We start from the raw sequence: 25,089 nt of genomic DNA, 5'->3' as shown, positions 1-25,089 counted from the left end.
TCTTAGTGTCATCAGCAAACTTGAACAGGGTGCTTTCTACCCCCTCATCCAAGTCACTGATGAAGATGTTGAACAGTGCAGGCCCGAGGACCGAGCCCTGCGGAACCCCACTGCCCACATCCTTCCAGGTCGAGAAGAACCCATCCACTACCACCCTCTGGGTGCGGCCCTCCAACCAGTTGGCGACCCATTTGACCGTGTGGGCATCGACACCACAGTCTCCCAGCTTTTTGATGAGGACAGGGTGAGAGACAGTGTCGAAAGCCTTCCGGAAGTCCAAAAAGACTACATCCACAGCAACCCCTGCGTCTAATGATTTGGTGACCTGATCGTAAAAGGCCACCAGGTTGGTCTGACAAGACCTGCCACTGATGAACCCATGTTGGTTGCCCCTGAGCATGCATTCCCCCGCAAGGCCCTCCTGGATGTGTGCCAGGATAATTTTTTCAAAGAGCTTACCCGGGATTGAGGTCAGACTAACTGGCCTGTAATTTCCCGGGTCCTCTTTTTTTCCCTTTTTGAAGATAGGGACCACATTGGCCCTCTTCCAGTCCTCTGGCACCTCGCCAGAGCACCACGAGTGCTCATAGAGCCGTGCCAGGGGTCCCGCAATGACCTCAGCCAGTTCCTGTAGAACCCTAGGGTGAAGATCGTCCGGACCAGCGGACTTGAACACGTCCAGCCTCTCCAGAAGTACCCTAACTAACTCCTCGCTAACCCTTGGCCCAGGCGTGTCTCTCTCGGGGCCCGAGGGGGGCCCAGCAGGGAGGTGGCTGAACTGGTCCCTACTTGCCAGCTGCCTTTCCAGCACGCTTCATGGTGTGTGTTTCATAGTGTCTTATCTTTATAAAAAATATATAAATGTATATGCGTCTTCCAATATAAATTCTACAGTATAAAATCCATTATGATTAAGAAATTCAAAAGACTAAATCAATTAATATAATAATAAAATACAAGGGTCTAGAAAGAAAGCAAAAGGTATTGTGGAATCCCACTTTCTAGGCTAGCAAGTAGGAAATCAAATTCATGGTAGCAGCCTTTGTTGTCTAATGCTCTTGAGCTTCTGGAAGATAGCTAAATAACTGACCCCAAGACAGAAAGCAGGCCAGTTCAAACAATGCTGCCTTTTATGATGCTGTTTTTCCATCCCTCCCCCAGAGCACCGGGATTGCAAGGGACCTCAGGAAAGGATCACAGTCACTGGCCAGCTACACAGTCAATGTCAGAGCAGTCTTTCCCCCCTCCTCCCCCTCCCTCTCCTTACTTCCTGTTTCCCTGAAGGCAAACCCAGCTTCAGCATCAAAAATCAAAATGTTTCAACTGCCCTTGTTTTGAGGTTGTTTCAAAGCCCTTTCTTTCATTTCAATTTTGCTGTTTCGAGCTTGAAATGAGTTGAAACAGCATCAAACCAAAACAGCTTGCAAAATTTCGCACAGCCCTATTTCCTGTATCTATACCAACCATAGAGTTGGTCCAATAAGAGTTCCCCCAAGAATTCTTGCCCCTCACATTTCCCAAAAATGGATTTTTTCATAATTTTCTATAGGAATTATCAAACTCAATACAACTTCACAAAAAGAAACTCAGCACCCAGAAAAACTTTTAACAAAGATTTTCCATGGAGTTCTAAAATCAAATATACTAGGTCTGTTCATATTCTTGTCAAAAACAATGGCAACTTCTCATTTGTAAAAAATAAATAATGCTGGGCTATTTTCGCCAACAGACTGAACTAGGTTAAAAAGGACAATGTCATGGACTGAAGCCATGGTGACAAACCAAAAGGGTCAGGAAATTCTAAATTAAAAAAAATGCAGCCTCTTTTCATTTTTCTGAAGCTTTTTCCAACTCCCACTGCTCAACAACCATATGTGAGAAAGCAAGGATCTCCTAGCCTACAACCAGTACAGTAAAGGTGATGGTGTCTAGACAACAGCATAATAGTAATTTATGAGATGACTGCCATGCTATTTCTTTTACCCCTGGAGCATTTAGGAAAAATGCACAGCTTTGCTTTTCATCACATACAGTCATCACTTGGTGTGTTCTGGTCTTATTTTTTGGCACTGCTACAACACAGACATGGGCCTGAAAAGAATCTAGAGGCAGATACCTTAGACCAGTAGTCAAAAACTTGTAAGAACCGTGGGCTACAACAACCTAGCTCTGCTTTGATGCAGGCTGAGTGGTTTTGGTAGCATGTCAGTGGAGGGGTGGGGGGAAAAGCACATCAACGCAGACAGCTGGGAACTGTGCCTGCTTCTCTCCCAGCTACCCGACCCTCATACTCCTTGGCTGCATACCTGCTCAGCTTCCAGCTTACGGGCAACTGTGCCGCAACTGGGGAGATGCAAACTGCCTCTGCTCTCTCCCCCTCCCCCAAGCTGCAGTACGGGCGCAGCTGCCACTTTTGTCCCCCTCCCCCTGGCTGCAGTGTGGACACAGCTTCCAGCCTATGGGGAATTGCATCAGGGCCAGGAAGCTTTCAGCTCTCCCCACACTGCAGCTGGAAAGTGGAGTGGCAGGGGGAGTGGAGTGAAGCAGCAGCAGCACAGACACAGGTTGCAGCTCCCCAGCCTTGATACAGTCCCCACGGGCTGGAAGATGAGGCCGCATGCAACCAAGAAGTTGGGGGCAGGGAACCTAGGAGAAGTAGTGACAGCACAGTTATGGGCAAAACTCTGCAGGCCTATGGGCCAGATCTGGCCTACAGGCTATATGTTGATGACCCCTGCCTCAGGTAGAGACAGATATCTTAGCTAGATCGTGGATTCAAGGATCTAAGGATTAATTATTAAAATACAACAGAGGGAAATGGAGCCTGTATGGGGTAAACTAAGAAGGTGCGAGGAGGATGGAGTCCATCCCACCCTAACCCCAATCTTATTTCTGCTCTACCAGCCTAAGGTCTGGAATAGCAACTGCTGTTTCACTGTGCCATATCCCAAAGGTTGGCCATGTTCTTTGGTGGCAGGCCCAAGGTGGGACAGTGCTAGGATCTGGCTGCGCCTGCCACTGCCTCACTGTCAAGACATGGGCAAAGCTCCTTGCTGCCCACCTGAGGCATAGTCAAAGTTTCCCATCACCTAGCACAGGCAAAGCGCTCATCTGCCAAAGGCCCTGACATCAAATACAGGTAAGTACTCCTCACTTAACATTGTCCTGGTTAACGTTGTTTCGTTATTACATCGCTGATCTATTAGAGAAAATACTCATTTAAAGTCATGCAATGTTCGGTTATAATGTTGTTTGGCCGCCGCCTGCTAGTAGGTAACTAACTGTGACGTAACTGGATTTGCTTAACATCGTTTTGCTTGAAATAGCATTTTTCAAGAATGTAACTATGACATTAAGTAAGGGGTAGCTGTACTACTGAAGTCCCTGGCTCTGCAGGCTAGACTTAATGGCTGTGTGGGCCAGATACAATATGCAGCCATGGGCTGCCAACCCTGCCCTAGGCCACCAGATTTACAGAATAAAAGACATAGCCCGTTCCCTGGCCCCAGTAACATAACTAAGGGGAAAGGCTGGGGCAGCAGCACTGCGCATTTACTTGGGGTGAGGGTGTTGCCACTGCCCAGGCCACTGTTTGCCTCACCCAACTTTGCCTCACCCAACTGCAGTCTGAACAACTCAGAGTGAACTCACAGGTCAGGTCACAGTCCTGCATAGATGTTCCAGCCTTTCATTGCTGGATTTGCATGAAAGAGAGGATGGTGTGTATATTCCCTGTCCACTGGTGAATTATGCTCAAGAGGAATAACTCCAAAGTCACAGCAATTCTAATACCTGTCCCCCAGTATCCAAATTCTAACAGCAAGAACTGGGAGCACTGGGAGCATGGATACCGTGCAGGGGGGAACTTTACCACTGTTACTGAATAGTGCTCCTAGCACGTGGTTTTGTGGGGAAATTACAGTGAAGAGCTAAGCGGAGCTTTTACCAACTAGAATCAGCTGAAGAAGTCAAAGCAGAAACATGTGAACAATCAGAGAACTTTCCAGAGCAGTAACTAGATTTTCTCTACCCCAAATTGATCAGCTGTTTGCTCCAACCCTTCCCTGCCACTCCCACACAGTGTTTTCATCTCAGCTTCATTCCATACTTACTTCAGCTTTGTCCCTTCTCTGTTCCCATGAACCTCTTTCTTCCTCTTAGCTGATCTCTTCTTAATTAAATCCATATTCCCTCACCAAAACACTGTGGAACTAATATGATCTTTCCTGCCATCACATAGCTCAGCCCATCCGCGTGTTCTACACATTTCTCCACCTTGTGTCTAATGCATCTATTTAGACAGCAAGCTGTTTAGGGCAGGGATGATGTCCAACCCTGTACTTGCACAACAGGCAGCACGGCAGAGCTCCATTCCTGTTTGGATCATACATATTCCCATTAGAGATGCACTGATACAACGATCCAATATCAGATTGGCACCAATATAAAGAAGATTGACTATATTGGAAATTGGCCTGATGTAGCCAATAATTTGGCTGATAAATTCCCGTGCATGCATGCTGCTGCAGCGTGGCACGCAGGCAGCGAGGAGCACAGACCGGCAGCATAAAGAGCTGTGTGCAGCTGGTAAGTCTGTTGTGGTAAAAGTAGGGGGGAGGGAAGAGGCGTGGAGGTGCTAATCAACTCCCCCCACTGTGAGGGAGGGAGTGAGTGAGGCTGGGATAGGCACTGCCCAGTCAGGGCAGGGTGGGTGCAGGACAGAGCCGCAGCTCACCCAGGAGGCGCAAGGAGAAGTGGGGGCCGGCTCCCACCACTGCATGCAGTTCATCTGGAGGCTTGCCTGGAAGCTCCCACAGCTTGTCCAGGGGGGCACAGGGCAGGGGTGGGGAGGGGGCATGTGCCCCTAGATCTGCGTGGGGCAGGCGGGGCAGGCTGGGGCTGAGGGGCGCGCTGCACTGTGCCCAGGGCAGCCCTCTTGCAGCACCGCTGCCATCTATGGGGGGGAGGAGCCAAATTTGGAATGGCTGCAGCCCCACCCCCCCCATAGATCTCCTTCCAGCTTCACCACCACCCACCCCAAGCACAGCATTGCAGCTCACCCAGTGCAGATTTGGGGGCACACGCCCTCCCCATGCCATCCCAGATGAGTGGCAGGAGCAGCAGCATCACTGGGAGCCGTCCCTTCCTGTCTGTGCCCCCCCGAATGAGTTGGAGCTCTGTCTCATGCCCCACCCCACCCCAGCTGGGCAGCACCTACCCCAGCCCTACTCCTTTCCTCACTGCAGGGGGCATTGATCTGCCCCCTCACATCCCTTTCCTCCCCCCTCCCCTTTCACCACCACAGACTTACCAGCTGAACGCAGCTGCATCAGAAATCAGATTGGTATTGGCTGATATGCCTCCTTAAAAATCAGCTATCGGTTTCGGCCACAAAAATCTCTATCGGTGCACCCCAACTCCCAAAGTCACAATTAACAACAATAATAGGTCTTGCTAACGGTGATATGTACCCGCTTCTATATATACTATACACAGTACAGTATCTGTCTCATGTACATGGAAAGCTACTATCATGATTGTATTTAAAGCGTGAAAGGAAAGGCATGAGAGAGAAAGAACTGAAGCAAGAGTGTAATGTAGGGAATCCCATTAAAAATACAGGTACAATGGCCTAGTATTGCCTTTGTCATGGCACTTCTTTCTTTGTCTGCATTCTTCAGGATGCACAAGAGAGAAAAAGGAACAAGAACCCCTTCCTCATGCCTCATGGTTCCATTTTTAGGGCCCCAATTCAAAAAAAGTATTTAAACACATGCTTAGCATTAAGCATCTGACTTCAAAAGGATTTAAACAAGTGCTTGAAGTTAAGTATATATTTAGAGCACATTTCCTGTATACAGATACTTTCTTGAACCCTAGACAAGTCCTTGCACTAAGAGAACACAAAGATATTACATACTACCAGCACCAGTTTCTCTGACGTGAGCAGACAGCAAAGCCATGAAGGCAGGGAAGGGATCCAACATCGCATGCTCTTTTAAAGAAGGGCAGATATTATGTTTACCTGTACTTCTGGACAAAACTATATCTGCTTTAGGATCAATGCCTGGAGCTTCCACATTGCAGCACCATGCCCATATCAAGCCATTCTGTATTTTTTCAATGAAAAATTTACATGGCACTATGGTATATTTTGACACGTATAGTAGAAGTTATATCCTCTGTAAGAAACAAGCGTGTCACAAATGTGCTGTAACCTGTCATCTCCTAACAAGAAAGGATTAAGGACCTCTCCAAAACCTAACTACTTATACGAGTTCTGTGTCCAGTCTTGAGGATCAGATTTCACCAGAGGTATAGGCAAATTGGACAGTCCAGATGAGAACTACAAGAATGAGAAAGTTTTAGAAAAAATGGCATATAAGGGAAGTTTGAAGGAAACAGGCCTGTTTTGGATAAAATCACCAAAAAAACTGAAGAGGAACAAGATAACGTTCTTCCAATATGCAAAAAGGATAATATAAGGAGGACAGTGATAAATTGTTTTTCACATCCACTAGAGGCTGAACAGGAACAAACAGGATTAATTTGCAGCAAAGACAATTTAGATTAGATAGGAACCACTTTTCTAATTCTAGGGATAGGTAAGAACTAGGGCAGGTTTTATGGAATCTCTTCCATTGAGGCTAGGGACATACATTACACATAACCTGGTTTAAGTGATCAGAAACTCATTTAAACCTGTAACAGAACATAAGTTCAGTGCACATAAACCAGTTTCAAAAGGGCAGAAACTGGTTTAAGATAAACCTAGCTGAATGTAGTATCAGACTTAACTGATTTGGGTCAAACCAGTTTATGCAATGTCTGTCCCAGATCCCCTTCCTGGTTTAAGTTAAACCAGAGTCCCCCAGCATCCCACACGCTTTGCAGCCCTGGGTTGGCCTGTGCTGTCTGCTCCAGATAGCAGGGCTGGCCCGTCCCTCTGCTCCCTAGCCAGAGTTCCAGAGGAGACTGCAGGCACAGCAGCATCTGCCTGGCTTCCGCCTGCCCGCCCCCCCACCCCTTCCCACTGGCTGATCAAGCAGGGATCCCCCCCTCACTCCCTCCCATCTCTGACAGCACGGACCCCAGCCCCACAGACCCAAACTTGTATGTGATATGCTAGCTAAGGCTTTTTGGAGCGAATCAATGGATCAGCTGATAATGTCCCTCTGTTTCTTCCTTGGAAAAAGTAGTTTAAGAAGAGTTTGAACTAATGAGAGAAGTTTTTGTTTCCTTGAAGGCTGCTAAACACTGTGTTTTCAGTGCCCTCCTGGCTCCCTCACCTGCCAGGTTTGCTGCAGACAGTATGAAGAAGCAGGGAGAGGGAGACTGAAAAGCTCAGCATCATCAATAGATGCATCCACTAAACACCCCTGCCTTTCCCTCAGAGTGCTAGCCAGAGGCTCAGGGCTGGCAACACTCCTGCCCCTTGAGCAGCAAGCAGGGAAGATCTTGGGACTGTGCAGGCAGGGTGGGGGTTTATACCTCTCCATTATCAGAGTGTCCTCCCAGGACCTGGCCACATCCTTCCCTCAGCTCAGCACTATGGAAAGGAAGGGAGGGATGCTCTGGCACCCTCTGGCTTCTAGCCTGAGCCACTGCAGGCATGGTCCTGCATTTCCTGAGCCCAGGGGGAATGTCTGTACACTTGCAAACCAGTTCAACCTAGGCAGGTTAAACTAACCTGTGAAGATTGAATCAATTCAGGCTCAGGATTTTTGAATATCTGTCCCTAGCTTGGAGGTTTTGAAGAACAGGTAAATAAGCATCTAAAATGGATGGTCTATATTAGTGGCATTCAACATTTTGGCTCCACATGCCAGGATCAGACCCCAGCTGCACATGCCAAGATAGGGCCCCAAGGCCCCATGCTGCCTCCACCCTGGCCCCCCGCTTACTGCAAGTGAACTCCAGAGCTCCATGTGCTGGGATGGGGCAGCCTGCTGCCCCACACAACCCCACATACTGGGATCAGGCCACAGACTACCCCTGCCCAGCCCTGCATGGTAGAATTAGGCCCTGCACCATGCTGTGTACCTGATTCAGCATGCCACGGCACAAGGATCACAGTCCATGGGGAGCCCCATGGGATAAATGACATGGCGCTGTGGGCTACATCTGGCCTGTGGGCCAAGAGGTGAGCACCACTAGTCTATATACAGATATCTGACCTCAGTACAGAGGGATGGACTAAAGTGACCTCTTGAGCTCCCTTCTGGTCCAACATTTATAGAATTCATCTGCTCTAGTACTTTTGCAATAGTCCTATTTAACATATGTAAGGGAGAGCCATCAGTCAAAGAGCAATTCTTTCCTCTCCCTAGCTAATGTACCTACATGGTACCCATCACCATGTGCCATGTAAGTATGGGAGCAATAGTGGCACACACATTGTGTGCTATGGGCAACTTGTAAACAATTTATGGACGTTACAGGGTATTCAGTGATATTATGAATAGTATCAAGTTGACAGAATTTGATGTTAGAACAATTAGGCAAAAAGATATCCAAAAAGGGTATGTCTTCTTATATCATCAAAGACAGAAAGTGGGCACACAGTGCTTAAACTCCACAAGTAATTCATATATGGTATTCCCTGTCAATTTACTGTGTGAAGTTGGCTATTACTACCCTAAAATTAAATGATAAATATAAGGATAAAAGTCAGTTGTTTACATTACCAGAGTATTCCTGTCATAACTATGACAGTGAGGATAGCTGCAGCTCAGAAGCTTGGTATTTATTATCACAAAAATACAGTTTTATAATATACAGAGTTCAGGGCTTCTTAAAAATGTTATAACAGCCGAATAACCTTTAAAATCCTTTGCCTCTCCATCATCATCACTTAGAGGTGCATTTATCAGGATTTAGCTATACAAAGCTTATTACCTTCAATAAGAATTGTGGCTCAATGGCTGCAAGCTGCTTGGAAAACGTTCTCCTTGGTCTCTCACTAAATCTCTTCACTTCATCTCTATAACATTTCCTCTTTTTCAATGTTTCTTTAAATCTGGTTTCTTTACTTCAGCATAATAAATAAAATTCAAACTGAGCACCTAAAGCTGTAACCTGGTCCAAGCAAACAGCTAGATGTCAGGTTAAGAAACCATACAATCTATATACATATATTTTCACATTCTCTCACCCACACAGGTTAAAAAAATATGAATACTGAAGGCTCTTGCAAAACCAGAATATTTTGATTACTTGGAGCCTCTGCAAGCCCTTACTCTAATCATTCCCAGTGAACTGAACAAACTGTTTGAGGACCTCCTAGAGGAGATGACAAAAAGGAAGATGCAAACTTCTTTGGAACACAAGCTTGGCCTCAGGCCTCCACTTCAGCTTTGCCTGACTAATATTCATAGTGGTAAGACTAAGTAGCTCAATATTTGTTACAACCTAATGCAAATCACCATCTCCTCTGTGGAGAGTGCAACCAAGTTTAGACAGACCATTGTGGCAATCTAGATTGATAGATGGAAAAAGACAGAGGAAGCATGTGGGGGAGGGGCCAAAATAAACCTTTACATATCAGTGAAAGTGCTGTACAGAATATAGATTTACAATAGCAACTGGTGATTTGGGGCATCTTAAATCTGGTTGCTCAACTAGAGACAGGCTGATGGGGTCCCGATTTTTAGAAAATCGTGCATCTGTCCTCTGAGAATAAGGGCCCCTTCAGGCATCTCTCAAAGCTGAGGCATGAAAATCAAGTCAGTTTTGAAAATGTAGCTCTCAGGTGTCGTCTGTGTTTGCAACTGTATCCTGCTTCAACAGTAAGAGAAGACTGGAGAAATCAGAATCAGCAGGGAGTGGAAATTCAAGTTTACAGGTGCCTCTGGCAGGAGTACCGATGTCTAGCCTACTGAATTCCATTAACAAGCCTACACCAAGAATCAAATTCTGTACACAAACTGGAGAAGAAGCTGGCACAGTGAAATGATGATTTTAGCTAAGGCTAAAGAGGATAGGAAGAACTGATCGTACAGTTATGACATAAAATCAAGTGTGGAAAATCTCTGGTTTAGTGCTTCCACAAACTTACTTCATAATTTTGAAAATGCCACTTGATCTTTCTGTGCTCAGTTCTCTGTCTATAAAACAATAACAACACACTTTCTTACTCCCACCTCTAGTCTGTCTCACAGTCCACAGTCTAACTTACAGTAGTAAATCCTTGGATTGAAGGGAGGTGGTCTTTTAGCGTATTTCTATACGACTCAAGGCAGCATGCAAGCTAACTCCATATGCTACCTCCTAATTACTCATACAATATATGCAATGTGCCTTTAAGTTTGCTTTACAATTATTTTATTTTAACACCTTGTAAATAATTGTGTAGGTGACACATAAAAGAGTAAAGAAAGTATATTGCTCTACAAGAAGAATGTCAGGCAGTTCTCAGTCTGAGTAGTGACAGCTAAGCTCTCAAAGACTACTCCATCATGCTCAGAAAGTTCACAAGATTCCACGTCCAAATTACCCCCCATGCCTCCCTTGATTTTTAGTCATTTAAAATTGTTGGCATCTGTGATCCTGCAGTCAATATCAACACCTGTGAACACTTGGAACATTGCAATGCGAGGCGTCTTTCTAAAATTAGTGAAAACAAACATACTGTGAATGTACAACATGCTGTTTTCAAATACAGAAGACACTTAATCTCTCCTGATGTGTCCCAGGCATTTATGAAGTTTTAAAACAAAGCTTGTTTTGAGTTAGCTGAGCTCAAAAATCACCTGGAAAAAAAATCCCCATCATACTTCAATATACACTTAGAGTCCCTTGATAATCAAGGGAAAAGTTTTGAAGAAATTTCCCAAAATTAAATCCTGAAGCCTCAGACATCTCAATCTAACCATTCATTTTGGGGAAGAAAAAGTTATTGAAAATAGGGTTTAAAGGACCAAATGTTTGCGACTTTAGTGAAAACATTGTTCAGACATTGACAGCCAGAAATTCCCACTTGAAACAGAAATGCAAACTATTTTATATACCACGTGATGGGTAATAAAATAAGAGGATGACATCTTTTAAATCTATAACAACAACTATAACATGATGAATAATATTTAAACAACTGCAAATCTCTCCCTCTCCATGCATGTCCATTGCACACACATGGATTAGAATTAGGGACCTACCGAAACTGAGGTGGCACATGGGTGATTTCACAAGCGGATCATAGTGCCCACTGCCATTTTCATGGTTTTTCGCAATGAGACCCCCCCCCCCCCCAACTCTGCTGATTGGCTGAAGGGCCCAAGCAGTGGCCCACCCCTCACTGGCAATTGTCTGAAAGGGCTGCCTTTCAGGTGGCCTTGGCCCTCACAGCTGATTGGCTGAAAGGGCTGCCATTCGTGGGGTTCCACCCCTTGCCACTGGCTACCAGTAAGAGGCGGGGTTGCACAGTGGGCAGCCCTCTCAACCAATCAGCAGTGGAGGGAGAAGGTGGCAGCCACCATCTTGGCTCCCTTTCAGTGTGCCAAAAGCCATGAGAACTGTGCCTCCAACTGGGGAGGCAGCATTTTATTTTTATTAAGTTTTTTTCCCCTGGCAATTCCACCAAAAATCACAGGGAATTCCACTTTTCCCAGAAACCACCTCAAATCATGGTTTCCACAAAAAACACAAAATTGAGATACGAGTAGGTCCCTAATTATAATATTTAGCCATTTTCCACTGCAGAGTAATAGGCATAGTTACGTTAGTGATAGTTGTACAACATGATAGGGGAAAGCCACTTGGCTGATGATACAAAGAAGAACAAGTGTATGAGATCAGGAGGGATGAAAGAAAGAGCCCTTTGGATGAGGGAAGGATGAAAGAAGCATCAATGAGGAAGAAGAAGGAACAACACAGGCCAAGAGCCTAGACAAATTCATTCATAAGGTACAGGGCCAAAAGACAAAATTCTCAACCTGTTTGTGTACTGTGGTTCCTATATGTATGATGGCAATAGTGGAGGCAGGTGACAAAGCTTTGTGCCAGCAGATTCTAACTATGTAAACAAATTAGATGTGCTCTGGTCACCTCACAAGTCGTATTTGTGCATGATGGTTGTCTCACTACAAAGACCTCCAAATGGGTTCTCTCTGCCCCCTATGCATTTCCTCCTATAGCATGTTAGTAACATATGGGGAAAAAAGTATGCTGCTTTTGCTCATACCAATTGAGTGGCACTTTAATTCCACTGACTTTAATGGAATTAAAAAACATCAAAACAACAAAAACTTGTAGCCCATCGTTCCATGATGTCCTTTTAAAAAACACTTTGTAATAAAAAACCTTCCATATAAAGTTATCAATGCATGTGTCTAAAATAAAATCAAATATAATATGGATATCTTCCCCAAAACTAAAGAGCTCATCTTGATCTGTGACCCACAAATATGCATATCCTCCACCGTCTATATTTAGCAACACTCCTTCACAATAAGCCACATTTACCACTTCTCTTCCAAAACTTCCTCATCCAACAATAAATCGTCTTTGTCCTTTTATTGGTATGCAAATCAACTACTTGCAAGCCACTGAGCCAAAATGTGACCCCCAGCTAGACTGTTGTCCAGCAGAATCTAAAACACTTTTAAAAAACACCACTCCATAAATCAGCTTCCTTTCCAAAGAAAACATCATTCTTTCTAGGGAACCACATTTTCAAAATAGCTCAAACTTACTTAAGACTTGATTCGCAAAAATCCCAAAAGTGAACTCCTTAGAATATGTGACCACTTAAATGGGATTTGGGTTCTTTAAAAAATTCTGACCCAGCTGTTGAAGACTGAACATTTAAGAAAATCTGGCCTTGTCATTCACATCAGTGAAGAACACCAACGGAAAACCCAAGCTCAATGTTTGCATTTATTTGTAATCATAATAAAAATATGATCCCAAAATATCAGAAATGAAAAATGAATCTCATCTTCTTTGTGTAGCTTTATTCAGTAGCCTTGCAATTTTCAGGCTTTTGCTGATTAATTTACACTGAGGTATACAAAGAAGGAACAATGCTACATCTTGTTATGCGAAGTTACTAATGAGATCTGTTATTAGCCTAAGGGGTCTACTCTCCCCTCTGTGCCCACAGGTAATTATGGTATCACTAAGCTCCATTCTATTATACTATTATTATTACACATGGAATGAAAGTATGTTCAAGCTTTTTTCAGCAACAGGTCCATTGAGGTTTAGAATGGAAATAAAACAGAGCCATCCATAAAGCAAAACCAATGAAACAGTCTGACTGTGCAACAAGGAACATAAAGTGATGACTTTATATTTGAAACAGCATTTCAGAGTGCAGGATTTTGGAAACTCCAACCTATTTTGTTGACCGTTACACACGGGCTGTAGCCTGCTTCATTCTAACCACTTTTAAAATGTGCCCAAATTCCCATTTCCTCATCCATAATAAATATAAAATGTGACTGTAAATGTGTCTAGCAATCAGGATGTTTTCATTTTGACCACCAAAGGCACTCAATTCTTGAAGTTTCATTTAGCAAGTTTATTTGTAGCATTTTTACTGTTTATTTTACTTTCAACTTTACAAATAGATTTTTCACTCGCTCACTTTCTAGGGATTACAAGATTGATCTTCGTAAGCCAGCCTTGGAATGAAAACTTGGAGAACAAAAAAATGAGGTGAGCTTGACTACTTTTTTTCTTCTCACCTGCAAGACCTCTTATTCAGCTATCATTATTGAAGATGAACTGGTTTTATCACTGCTGTCTCAACATGACCTTTTGGTTGTACCTCAGATACAATTCCTGTACGAGTCTCATTTTCTATTGGTATTAAAAGGGCAAAAGAAAAAAAAACCTTTTTACTATCTTATCTCTTCCTCACCCACTACTTCTTGATGTATGAGTAAATGATAGTTGCCTTTCATTCTTAACCTTCCAACATATGATAAACAGCAGGAATGAAGCAGAGCTGCATGTTACCTAGAACTATACCTGTTCTCAGCGTATTGAAAATGACATTTCACAGCATGGACTCAATCTAAGGCTTCTTGAAAACCCACAATTCCAATAGCCTTTGGCAGCATGTAGGTGGGATTTAAATTACATACTGCTGCAGACAAACTCTCCAGGGGATTTCCTTCTCCAAACCTTGCTGCAATGTGGGTTTTCAAAAGTCTGTACATGCTTTGAAGAATTGTTGCCACAGAGAAGTGGTATCTTTTTGTATCCAGAAGCAAGAAGATGAATTATTGAATGATTCAATGCACTTGAAATGAATCACTTATAAAAAATGAAATTCTATTAACAGAAAATATCTAAGCAACAAAACTAGTGCATACATAATACACGGGTATTAACTGACTTCCACAACACTATGAATTTTTTTCCCCCCGACTTAAAGCTACTTTAGATTAATACATATGAAGAAATATTCACCAAATCAATTGTTCTGAAGTGTATTAATCCCAGACTGAAGAACAAAAAATAAACCAACAACATAGTGAGATCTTTACAAATATTTATACATGTATATATGCAAACATTAGAAGAAATAACATTACTGAACATCTGATTTTTTTTTAATGCAAACCACAAATCATCTAATTCACAAGCACTGTCCATCTCATTCATTACACCACTCAGCACCACCTATTGTGCTAACCAAGGATCATGGAACCAGATCTCTGAGAGGTAAGGTCAGATCAGAAAAACTGGCCATCTGTCCAGTAAAGCCTTCAAGCGCGGGTTGTATTTTAGTATTATGTTTCCAACTATACTGGCATTTCTCACAACAGCAAGGAAATATAGCAACTAAGAAAAAAATCTAAAATGATGAAATTAAAAAAAAACCTAAGGATCTGATCATGTAAATGTTTTATACTGCCCCCTCCTACCCCCAGCCACCTGTTACACAAGACCCTGTCAAATTTTCAGTCAGTCTGAATCAGTACATAAAAGTCTGATCCCAGTAAAGTCAGTGACACTACACTTACATCAGCTTCACAGATAATGAGATACAGCGTAGTGTTTTGGTATGCCTCGTCTCAGCCAGAAGTATTTCCTATAATCACCAGAACGTTGTAAATTATGCACATGGTAAATCCATCAGTTTTGACTTTTTCTATTTACATTTCTTGGGTCCCATCTAAGAGTTCATATTTTACATTTCTATTAATGTACAGCAGAGAGATGACAACACTGGAGGCTACAGGCTGTGTAAGTGTTTTAGTCAGAATCTGCACTTCTAGCTTTCAAGCACCAAAAACCATATACTGCCCTTGATCTACATGCAAAAAATCCCTTTGACGTCAGTGGGAGTTCTGCTGCATATCAAAGGTAGTGTGCAGTTCTCAGAGGACTAATGGAAGCTTTGCAATCATTTAGACTGGTTCATGTTATTCTCCAACAAACTGTACAAATATGTACAACTACTTTATAATTATATTTTGATTCCTGCCCAGGGTCTTTCACTGGTGCACCAGGCTACTGCATGCTCCATGTTTCACTGCCATAGGAGTAAAAGTGATACCGAGAATACTCTGGTGACACTCATTCACTAAGGAAGCAAACTTCCCATTCTGGAGGAGGTTCACCTGACTGTTTGCTACAATACCACAAATTACAGAGCAGACTCTGCTTCAAGGGAAACCAATAAGAAGCCAATTCAGTAGCCACAAGACTTGGCTCTTGAACTGGAACAAATTGAATCAACCTGTACTGGAAAGAGTGACAGAATGGCCAGGTCCTGTAACACCACTGACTTTGATGGAGATTTCTCTAATTTAATTTATTGTATAAAGACCATATAGAAACCTTTGCCCAAAAGTCTTGTCAATCAACAGAGACAGAAAGGAAACATGGAGAAAATACTTTTAGATTAAAAGTAATAATGCTTAATATACGCACTTAAAGTAAAGTATTTAGGCAGCATATTGGAAGCTGAACGCAAAATGTACTTACATACTTCTGTCATGGCTAGGATTTATACAAGAGGACACATTTTATTTCGATTAGCAAAGTAAGAAAAACTCCACCCTGGCTGCTGCACAGATAGCTGACAGATTAAGAAAACCAACCTAATCCTATATTTGCGTCTACTGTTGTTCTGCTGGGAATGAATGAAAGAGACCGACTGTCGTGGCTCAGAAGCACGCAGGGAGATGTATAGTCTTACTCAAGACAAGTAGCAGGCAATAACAGAAAGCAGAATGTGCAGCAAGGCTTTCTTTCCTGAACTGGCCAGACAAGTTAATTTTCAAATGGAAGTATCATGAATAAAATATTCAGCAGCCATATGAGACACTACCAAGAGTGGGCCGGATCCGGCTCAGGGATTAAAAACTCCCCTGGAGCCCAGACTGGCAGGAATCAGAGCCACTGTTTTGTTTTGTCTTGACAGGTTTCCCATCTGGTTCTGTTTCCCTCCTCTCCGAAAAACTGTTTTGGAAAGCAGGGGTCCTTCTTCTTTAAAACGTCTGGAAGCAAGGGCACGCTGCTTCCCCACGCTCCCAACAGATTAACCCCCCCCCCAGTAAAAACAGTTTGCGTTTCTGAATAAATCTCTCTTGCTGGAGTGGGAACAGGAGCCTCACTGGCAGGACCCAGCCTCATCCTTCCCGCCCCCCGCGACATGACAGACAACGAAAAACCGGGGAGGAAACGGGAAGGGAAAGCGAGCCTCCACCCAGCTGCTCCTCAAGCCTTCCTAAGACCCTGGTCTGCCGACGTCCTGAGACCACCACGGCTCCAACCTGCCTCAAGCCTCCCTGCAGTCACCTGTCCTCGGCCCAAAGGTTGCTGAGCCCGGCCGCGGCCCCAGGGCGCAGCCCGCTCCCCCGGCGCGCGCTCAGCCGGGCGCGGGGAGGACGCACCGAAAGCCGTGAGGCAAGAAAGCCAGCTTTGACCCCCCAGGAAACGCGGGTGCCCGCTGCCCGGCGCAGCCCCCGGCCGTCCTACCTGGGCGCCGCGCTCCGGCTCTGCGGGCGGCGGCCGCCTGGCCCAGGCTGGCCGCCAGGAGCAGCAGCGCGAGGCCGCGGCAGCGCCGGGTCCCGGGGCGGCTCCGCGGCTCCATGCGCCCCGCGGCCGCGCGCGCCCAAACTTCGGCGAAGTTGCGGGAGCGGGAGCGCGGCGGCGGCGGCAGTGGGGCGGCGAGCAGCGGCAGGGCTTTTACGCGCGCGGGGCGGGGGAGGAGGCTGGGACGGGCCCTCGCGGGGGATTAACAAACCCCAGTCACGCCGGCGCCTCCCCGCGGGGACCGGCACCCGCGCTTGCTCGCCCGCCCCGCCCCGCCCGCCGCCCCTGGGCTGCCCCCGCCCCGCACCCGTTGGAGCTGCCCCTTCCCGCCGGCCCAGCCCTACGGGGCCCTTTCCCCTCCTGGCCCCACGGGGCCGGCCCGCCCCACGTCGGGACAGGCTGGGAGCAGGCGCGGGGTTAAGGAGATAACAGGAGATTTACTCCTCCCAGATGGAGGCTGAGTCCGCTCGGACCACTCGGACTAATATAGAAACCCCTCTAGGGATTAGAGGTGAGTGGGAGGGACGGGCTGGCCTCCCTGCCCCAGGAGCAATAGAGGGCAACCCGCCCCTGGGAGCCAGGCAGGACCGGAGCCCTGTCCTTGATGCCTCAGAGGGAGCTGCAAGAAACCTTACTTCAGTTAGATGGGGGATAATCTGCCCCCCACATTGGGTCTCATCCTAAACTCTGATAGCTAGAGATCGGCCTTAATCCTGGAGCATTGGGTTATGCATCTTCCAACATTTGGGGGTTTTTTTAGTTAAATATGGTAACTGGTTATTCTTGATATCTGTATAAATAAGCAACCGGTTTTTAAACCTTTTAAAGTTCTCTGCAGCAGTCAGACCTGTGGCAGTTGATTCCCCAGCCTGATTACACGTTACGTGGCAAAAATACCTGTGAACAAAACAGAACAAAGTCAATGTGAGGTATGCCTATGCAGCGCAATGCAACAGGGGACAGAGACAGGCTGACATCCATGCCTACTCTACGTACACTAGTTCCCCAACTGGAATTGGTGGACCCGCGCTCATGTGGCACTGTGAGGCACAGCTGCGTACTATGTAGGCATGCACGCTGGGAGCACCACTGCAATAGGGACAGCAAGATAGCAAACTTTGGGAAGGGAAACAAGCAGAGATAAATACTGATCTCTCCAAAGGTGAGCAGAGGGAGATAGGGCTGAAGATCCTATTGAGAAGTCAAAGAAAAGCACCTGGAGCATCCCAGAGACAGGATGGTCCTATGCTTAAATACCCTGGATAGAAGCCAAACAGACAATCAAAGGCCCCCTGTGGAGACAGCAAAGAAAATGGTATCACAGGGAACTACAGAGACAACCTGTAAAGTTCAAAGTCAGAAAAGCCAAGTCCTTGAAGAAGGGTTTTTAAGAGCTCATCTGCACTTCCTCTTGTGCCTTGCTTAGGACTGCTGCTGAGAACACTACCCCACCCCTTCACTCCTACAGTGCACATAGCAACTCCCAGAAATGAGGCAAGGTAACCAACTTAGAGTTGTCGTCATCATGCCCAAAGATATAGTCCAGCCAAGTGGTGAAGGTGTGAATGCTGGGGGCATTGGTGAGGTGTAGGGGGTGCATGCCGGTGCATGTGCACCCTCAGAGATTGGCAGTGCACCCCCTGAGAGAAGCACCACCGATGCTGCTGGCAGTGCCTGCAGGCAGTGCCTGCTTGCCACCCCGTCCCTCACTGCTGACACTGCTGGCAGCGTCTGCAGGTGGTCGCTGATCACTGCTGGCCAACGCTGCCAGTGCTGTCTGCAGGTGGTCACCAGTCACCAGTTGGGGCTTGTCCCCCTCGCTGCTGACACCACCACAGCCACCTGTGGGAGCTCCCTGCTTGTGGCCACCATGCCCCTGCCACCGCCACCTGTGGGCAGTCGCCATGTCCCCCCAGCCTCCAGGGGCACATGTCATTCATGTCTGGGGGCAAGTCAAACACACACATGATGGGGCAGTGAGATACAATCAGGTAATGAGACTCGACAGAGCAGATGGTACTACATGAGAGCTTAGTATTGCAGAAACAGGCTGATTGGACCAATATGGGGGCGGGGGGGTGCATTCATCAAAGGAAACCGACCTGGGGCTGTGAATGCTTTCTTCTGCACTTCAGCATCATTTCTACGTTGCCTGGATTCAGGTTCAGCTAGCTGTTCTTCATCTATGAACTGCTATCATCCAAGCACTGGACAATCTTGTAGTTACAGTATGGACACTTGTTATGAAGCTGTGTGTTATCTGTATGTTGCGGGCGTACAAGTCCATGTTCACCTACTGGCTGCAGGAATGGACCAGGTCAAAAATGAGGAGGTGCAGTTTTCTGTCACTAATTGCTGTATGCATCACTCCAGGAGGGATTCAAAAGTTTAGTACATTATCCTGGACCCTGTCACACCTCTCAGAAGAAATTAGGACTGGCCAAAAATAAGAAATACAGAAAAGTAAAGAGTGAGGAAGCCCAAGTCCTCCATCCCACTCGGTAACAGAAGAGACCCAGAATTCTGTCCTTAAAAAAACCCCACAAACAAACAAAAAATACCCAAAAAACACTCGCTTACTCCAGCAGGACACAGAATAGAGCCTAGAGCTCTTTTTCCTCATCTCTTTCCATGGGGATCTAGGACTAGTGAGCAGAACTATGACAAATGCAGTGTATACAGTTATTTCCCATATGCTGGGAAATCAGGACAGGTAGAGAAAAAACTCCAGTGCCCCTATAATCCTTGAACCCCTTCATCAAGCAAAGGTTCTAGGTCCAACAGACCTGGCTTAGCACTTCACTTTTACATTAATTCTTATAAAACTATGTGATTACTGCACATGCACTAGAAAATGTTTTGCAAGTGCTGAGGTCAAGTGTAACCTGCTTTCATTTGGACAAGCCATTAATAAAAGTAGAGCATAACAAGAATTTCAAGCATGGTCACTGACTGTGTCTAAAAACTTTTAAGTGCTCCATTTAAAAAGTGCCTAGTTTGGGATTTCTTGCATAAGCTTGGGCTGAGTGCTGCTTCCTGAAATAAAGTGGTTTTGGCTGGTATCAACGTTCTTACTCATTCTTACTGAAGAGGAACCCCAAAATATTTCCTATTGCTAACACCTGTTTGTATAATAAAAAAACTTAAGCAGTAGTTTGCCAAGAAGAGATTTTCTTTTAATCCAAACCAAAAGAATATTTACTTGAAAACTTCCTCTTAAAAATGAGGAAGACTTTTTTTCTGGGTGTGGATAAGCGAGCCAACTGTGGTTTAGAAAGAAGAGCAGTCTAACCAATGAGCTTAGCAGGATTTTTCATTTTCATCAGTGAAGAGGAAAAGGTCTGTCCCTGCCTTAAGGCTTGTCTACACTTGAAAGTTATTTTGGACAAAGGGAGCGTGCAAACTTATTGCATAAAAACTATTCCAGAAGACGTCCCATGTGTTCACTTTTATTCCAGAATGAGATTAGGCAGAAATCAATGAAGAAGTTCTTTGTGTTAGTAATCTAAACACTGATGGAAACAAATTTGAATGATAAAACTGTATATTACCATACAAAATTAAGATTAAACAAGGAAAGCAGGATGCAGTATTAAATGCCTGGGATCTCCAGTAAAATGGGGCATTTTATTTGTCTTTTCATGCCTCCCACGTTTTGGATTTTTCTCTGCTTAGGAGAAGCACTTCACAAGTTCTGGGTTCTTTTGTGGGAGAAGTTTCCATTTTAACAAACTGATTTTCTTGTAAGGATGTTTCTAAAGTTATAGCTGCTCACTCCAGAAGAAGCTGTTGCCTGGGAATTTCTTTAGTTATTTTTAAAATGCAAGCCCCTCAGAGACCCTGCCAGACCTCACAAGCTATACACATACTCCCCCTGGACTCTGCATTCTACACAAAGGCTACAGATCTGAGAGGTTACAGATCTGATCATCTGGTACTGTACTCTTTTTTGCCTTCAAGCCAGCTACTTATTTGCCTTTTTGTTCTTTCTTTATTCTCATTCATTCCAAACTGGAATATACCTGCCCCTCCCCATGTTCAACTCCAAAGAAGATGAGAGTATTTCTAAAAATCTGCATTGGGATCTCTAAAATAAAATACCTCTGAGATGGTCACAACTCATATTTGACATTCTTAGACTGATTTCTGGATCTTTTAGAGGCATTCTCCCTTCAGATGCTCCTTCCTCCTTGTACATCATTCTGATATTTGCAAAATGATATATTGACTATACTGTTGATCTAAAATTACATGGTCTGAAGGAGCTTTACATGGACTTTACTGGGAATTGGATCAGGTACATAGTATTCTCAGACACTTATTAAAAGTAGAGGCAGCACTATGTTGTAAGATTTAGGTATCCAGGCAGGAAACATAACTTTAATTTAAATGCACCAAACTATTTGCTGCCACTGATTTTATAGGAATAGCAAAGAGATTACAGTAATTTAAGCTTTAATATAATTTACTTAGAATATAATGTTTTATTATAAATGCACGTACTAGTAGCAATTAGTTAGCATTGTTAAATGATTACCTAGTCCCTTACAAAAGCAATCAGTTAATGACTTTCTAAGATAGCAATAGACATATGAGTTTTAATATAAAATACATAACGCTATAGAATGTGCATGGATGCACATATGCAGAGATTATTATCTAAAGGCATAAATCTCCTTTCTTTTGAGGTGCCCATTTTGTGTGTTCTGCCTCAGTAAATATACTCTTAATTTGCTGCGGAGAACCATAAGTGAAAGCCTCCAACAGCCTTTCATTACAAAAGATCCCAGAGTAGTACAAAAGATTCCAGGACATTATGCATTCTACATCACCAAAGTAGAACCACTCCTCCAATAATAAAAAAGTCATTAACTGGACAACTAGAACACACTACTGTATAGCAAGTAATTGTGTTGGCTTAAAAACGGCATTTAAAGGTTTGTTTTTGGGAATTGGCTTATAGATATACTAGTGAAATGCCCATCAAGAACAACATGGGGGAGGTCAGGACAGGCGGGGATGGAGTGCTGATCCCTACCACCCCATGCTGCCGCTGCCACCCACCACCCTGCACACCCGGTTGCGCACCCTCCTGCCCATTCCGTGTCCAGCTCTGCACCACCCCCACCCCCACGTCTGTCTCCGTACCACCCCCAGCCCTGCACCACTGCCCCCTCGCTCTGTTTCTGGCACTGCACCACCCACCCCCCTTCCCGCCTCTGCTCCGCATCTGCCTGGCCCACTCTGCTGGTGTCACACCTCACCCATCTTTCTTGATAAGCATTCTTGAAGCAGCACTAGCTGGAGCCACGCCTCGCCAGGAAGCACATCACCCAAGACCATTTTGGACAGACATGCAGACAGACAGACTAAGCCCTTTATATATAGAGACATATATGCATTAAAGATGGGCAGCAGGGTTTAATTAATTTTGAAAAAGCGTGTCTCACACACAAAGTTTCTTACAGCCCTGAAAGCAGACAGGCTGTCTAACACAACGAGGCTAATGGATACAAACACAGTCTGGGAACAGAGGAAGTATGTATCATACTGCCATAACACAAGATAGTGACACCAGCTAACAAGGCCCCAGAGCAGGGAGACAACCAACCAGAGATAGCCATGGATCAAAAGTCATCAGGATTCATCGGGGGGGGAAGGAGAATACAAAAACAGAGACTTAAGTGTAACAAAGGGTCCCTCCCTTTGTCCCATCCCTCCCTGTCCCTTTCCGTCCTCCTCTCTGAGAGGGCTCCCCATCTCAATTCCCTGGAAAGAGTCCCAAATGCCACCATGGACAGAGGGCATATGACCAGCCTCCACACTGGAAGGTGTGTGTGGGCCTCAGCATCCCACCTCCAGATTGTTGATATGCTGACATTTAAGAAAGAGCCTCAGAGTGAAGACCGCATCCTGGTCAGATGTACTTTGACTCTGATGACAGCCCTAAGATTTGGTAAATATAAAGAATTGCTCAATTGTTTGTATTGCTTCTTTTCTGTTATCACTGTGTATCAATACATGTGCCTATTATTGAATGAAAAGGTCATGGTCGGTCATTCCAAAAGAGGACAGAACTCTTGTTTTTATAGAATCATAGAAAGTTAGGGTTGAAAGGGACCTCAGAAGGTTATCTGGTCCAACCCCCTGCTCAAAGCAGGACTAGCCCCAACTAGATTTTCCCATCCAAAGCTTTGTCTAGTTGGGTTTTGAAAACCCCCAAGGATGGAGCTTCCACTACCTCTCTGGGTAACCTGTTCCAGTGTTTTACTGTCCTCCTAGTGAGAAAATTCTTCCAAATATCTTATCTAAGCTTCTGTGCTGCAACTTGGGACCACGTTCTGCCATCTGCCACCATTTAGAATAGCCTAGCACCATCCTCTTTCAGGTTGTTTAAGACATCATCTATTAAGTCTCCTCTCAGTCTCCTCTTCTCTAGACTAAATAAACACTGTTCCCTCAGTCTTTCCTCATAAGTCACGTTCCCCAGCCCCCTCACCATTTTTGTTGCCTTCCTCTGGACTCTCTCCCATTTGCCTACATACTTTTTGTAGTGGGGGGCCCAAAACTGGACACAGTACTCCAGATGTGACCTCACTAGTGCTGAATAGGGGGGAATAATTACTTCCCTGGACCTACTGGCAACACACCTACCAATGCAGCCCAGGATGCCATTAGCCTTCTTGGCAACAAGTGCATACTGCTGACTCATATTCAGCTTATTCTCCACTGTAACCCCCAGGTCCTTTTCTGCAGAGCTGCTGCCCAGCCAGTCAGCCCCAGCCTGTACTGGTGCATGGGATTGTTCTGTCCTAAGTGCAGGACTTTGCACTTGTCCTTGTTGAACCTCATGAGATTCCTTTTGGGCCAAGACTCCAATTTGTCTAGGTCACTCTGAATCCTAGCCCTACCCTCCAGTGTACTCCACACACCAGCTTGGTGTCATCTGCAAACTTGCTGAGGGTGTACTCTATGCCATCTTCCAGGTTACTGATGAAGACATAGAAAAAAACCAGCCTCAGGGGCACTGCACTTGGTACCATCTGCCAACTAGACATCGAACCATTGATTACTGTTTTCTGAGCTCCAGTTTTCTACCCACCTTACAGTCCATTCATCCAGCCCATACTTCCTTAGCTTGCCTGGAAAAAATGTTGTGGGAGACAATATAAAAAGCCTTGCTAAAATCAAGGTACACCGCATCCACTGGTTTCCCCACATCCAGAGAGCCAGTCACCTCATCATAGAAGGCAATCAGGGTAGTAAGGCATGCCTTGCCCTTGATGAATCCACGCCAACTGTTCCTAAACCAGGGGTGGGCAGTTATTTCAGGCAAAGGGCCACTTACCCAGTTTTTGGCAAGCTGTCAAGGGCTGCATGGGTAGCCCTGCCCCTTGACAGGTGCCCTGCCCCCTAGTCACCATCTTGGGACAATGTCCCAGTGTCTCAGGGCTAGCACTGGTGGGACCCAGAGTGAGGCGCAGACAGTGGGCTGTGAGGGGCTACAGCCTGGGGTGCTAGGCACAGGGCAGGAGAGGGGCCACTTTTCCCATGCTCCGCATCAGCTTGTAACCTGCCCCCACTGCCATCCTGGGCCCTGCACCAGCTCCAGGCTCACCTGCCAGGGCTGCACATGGTGGCAGCAGCTTTGGCCCCCCACTTGGCACGCCAGGCAGTGTTTGCCACCGCTGCCTCTGGGTTGTCCAGCGTGGGAGCTCTGGGTGGGCAGCAGCAGCAAGCAGGGGGGCCACAGCTGCTGCCACCATGCGCAGCCCAGACAGGCAAGCCTGGAGCCAGCGTGGCGCCAGGTTACAAGCTTGTGCTGAGTACGGGAAAAGCAGCCCCTCACCCCGCCCCCCGTGGCTGGTGCCCTACGCTGCAGCTGCTTGCAGCCTACATGGGGCTGCCTGTGCCTGCTCAGGACAATCCCGCACAAGCTGCAAGCGGCTGCAGCAGGGAGCACATGCCATGGGGTGGGCGAGGGGCCACTTTTCCCTGTACCCCTTCCCTTACCTGAGTTTCCAGGGTGCTGCAGTCACATGGTCCCTGCTGGGGCTTCCGGCTGGGGGGTAGGAGTGGGCAGGCCCTGCTGTT

General features: G+C 45.7%; 1 protein-coding gene across 1 annotated transcript in view; it reads right to left on the bottom strand.

The window, feature by feature from the left end:
* The window catches only part of EGFLAM (EGF like, fibronectin type III and laminin G domains), a 120,166-nt gene extending 102,913 nt beyond the window's left edge, over positions 1-17,253 (bottom strand). Inside the window, exon 1 of the mRNA XM_090037966.1 lies at positions 16,939-17,253. Coding sequence (XP_089894092.1) covers positions 16,939-17,053 — 115 coding nt within the window. The 5' untranslated portion in view covers positions 17,054-17,253. The remainder of the gene's footprint in view (positions 1-16,938) is intronic.
* Between the last annotated feature and the right edge of the window lie 7,836 nt (positions 17,254-25,089).

Source organism: Crocodylus siamensis, chromosome 3 (assembly GCF_052110815.1).
Source record: "Crocodylus siamensis isolate JL-2025a chromosome 3, ASM5211081v1, whole genome shotgun sequence".
NCBI classification, from domain to species: domain Eukaryota; kingdom Metazoa; phylum Chordata; order Crocodylia; family Crocodylidae; genus Crocodylus; species Crocodylus siamensis.
The sequence above is the reverse complement of the archived record's forward strand: the minus strand, read 5'-3'. Positions and strand labels throughout refer to the sequence as shown.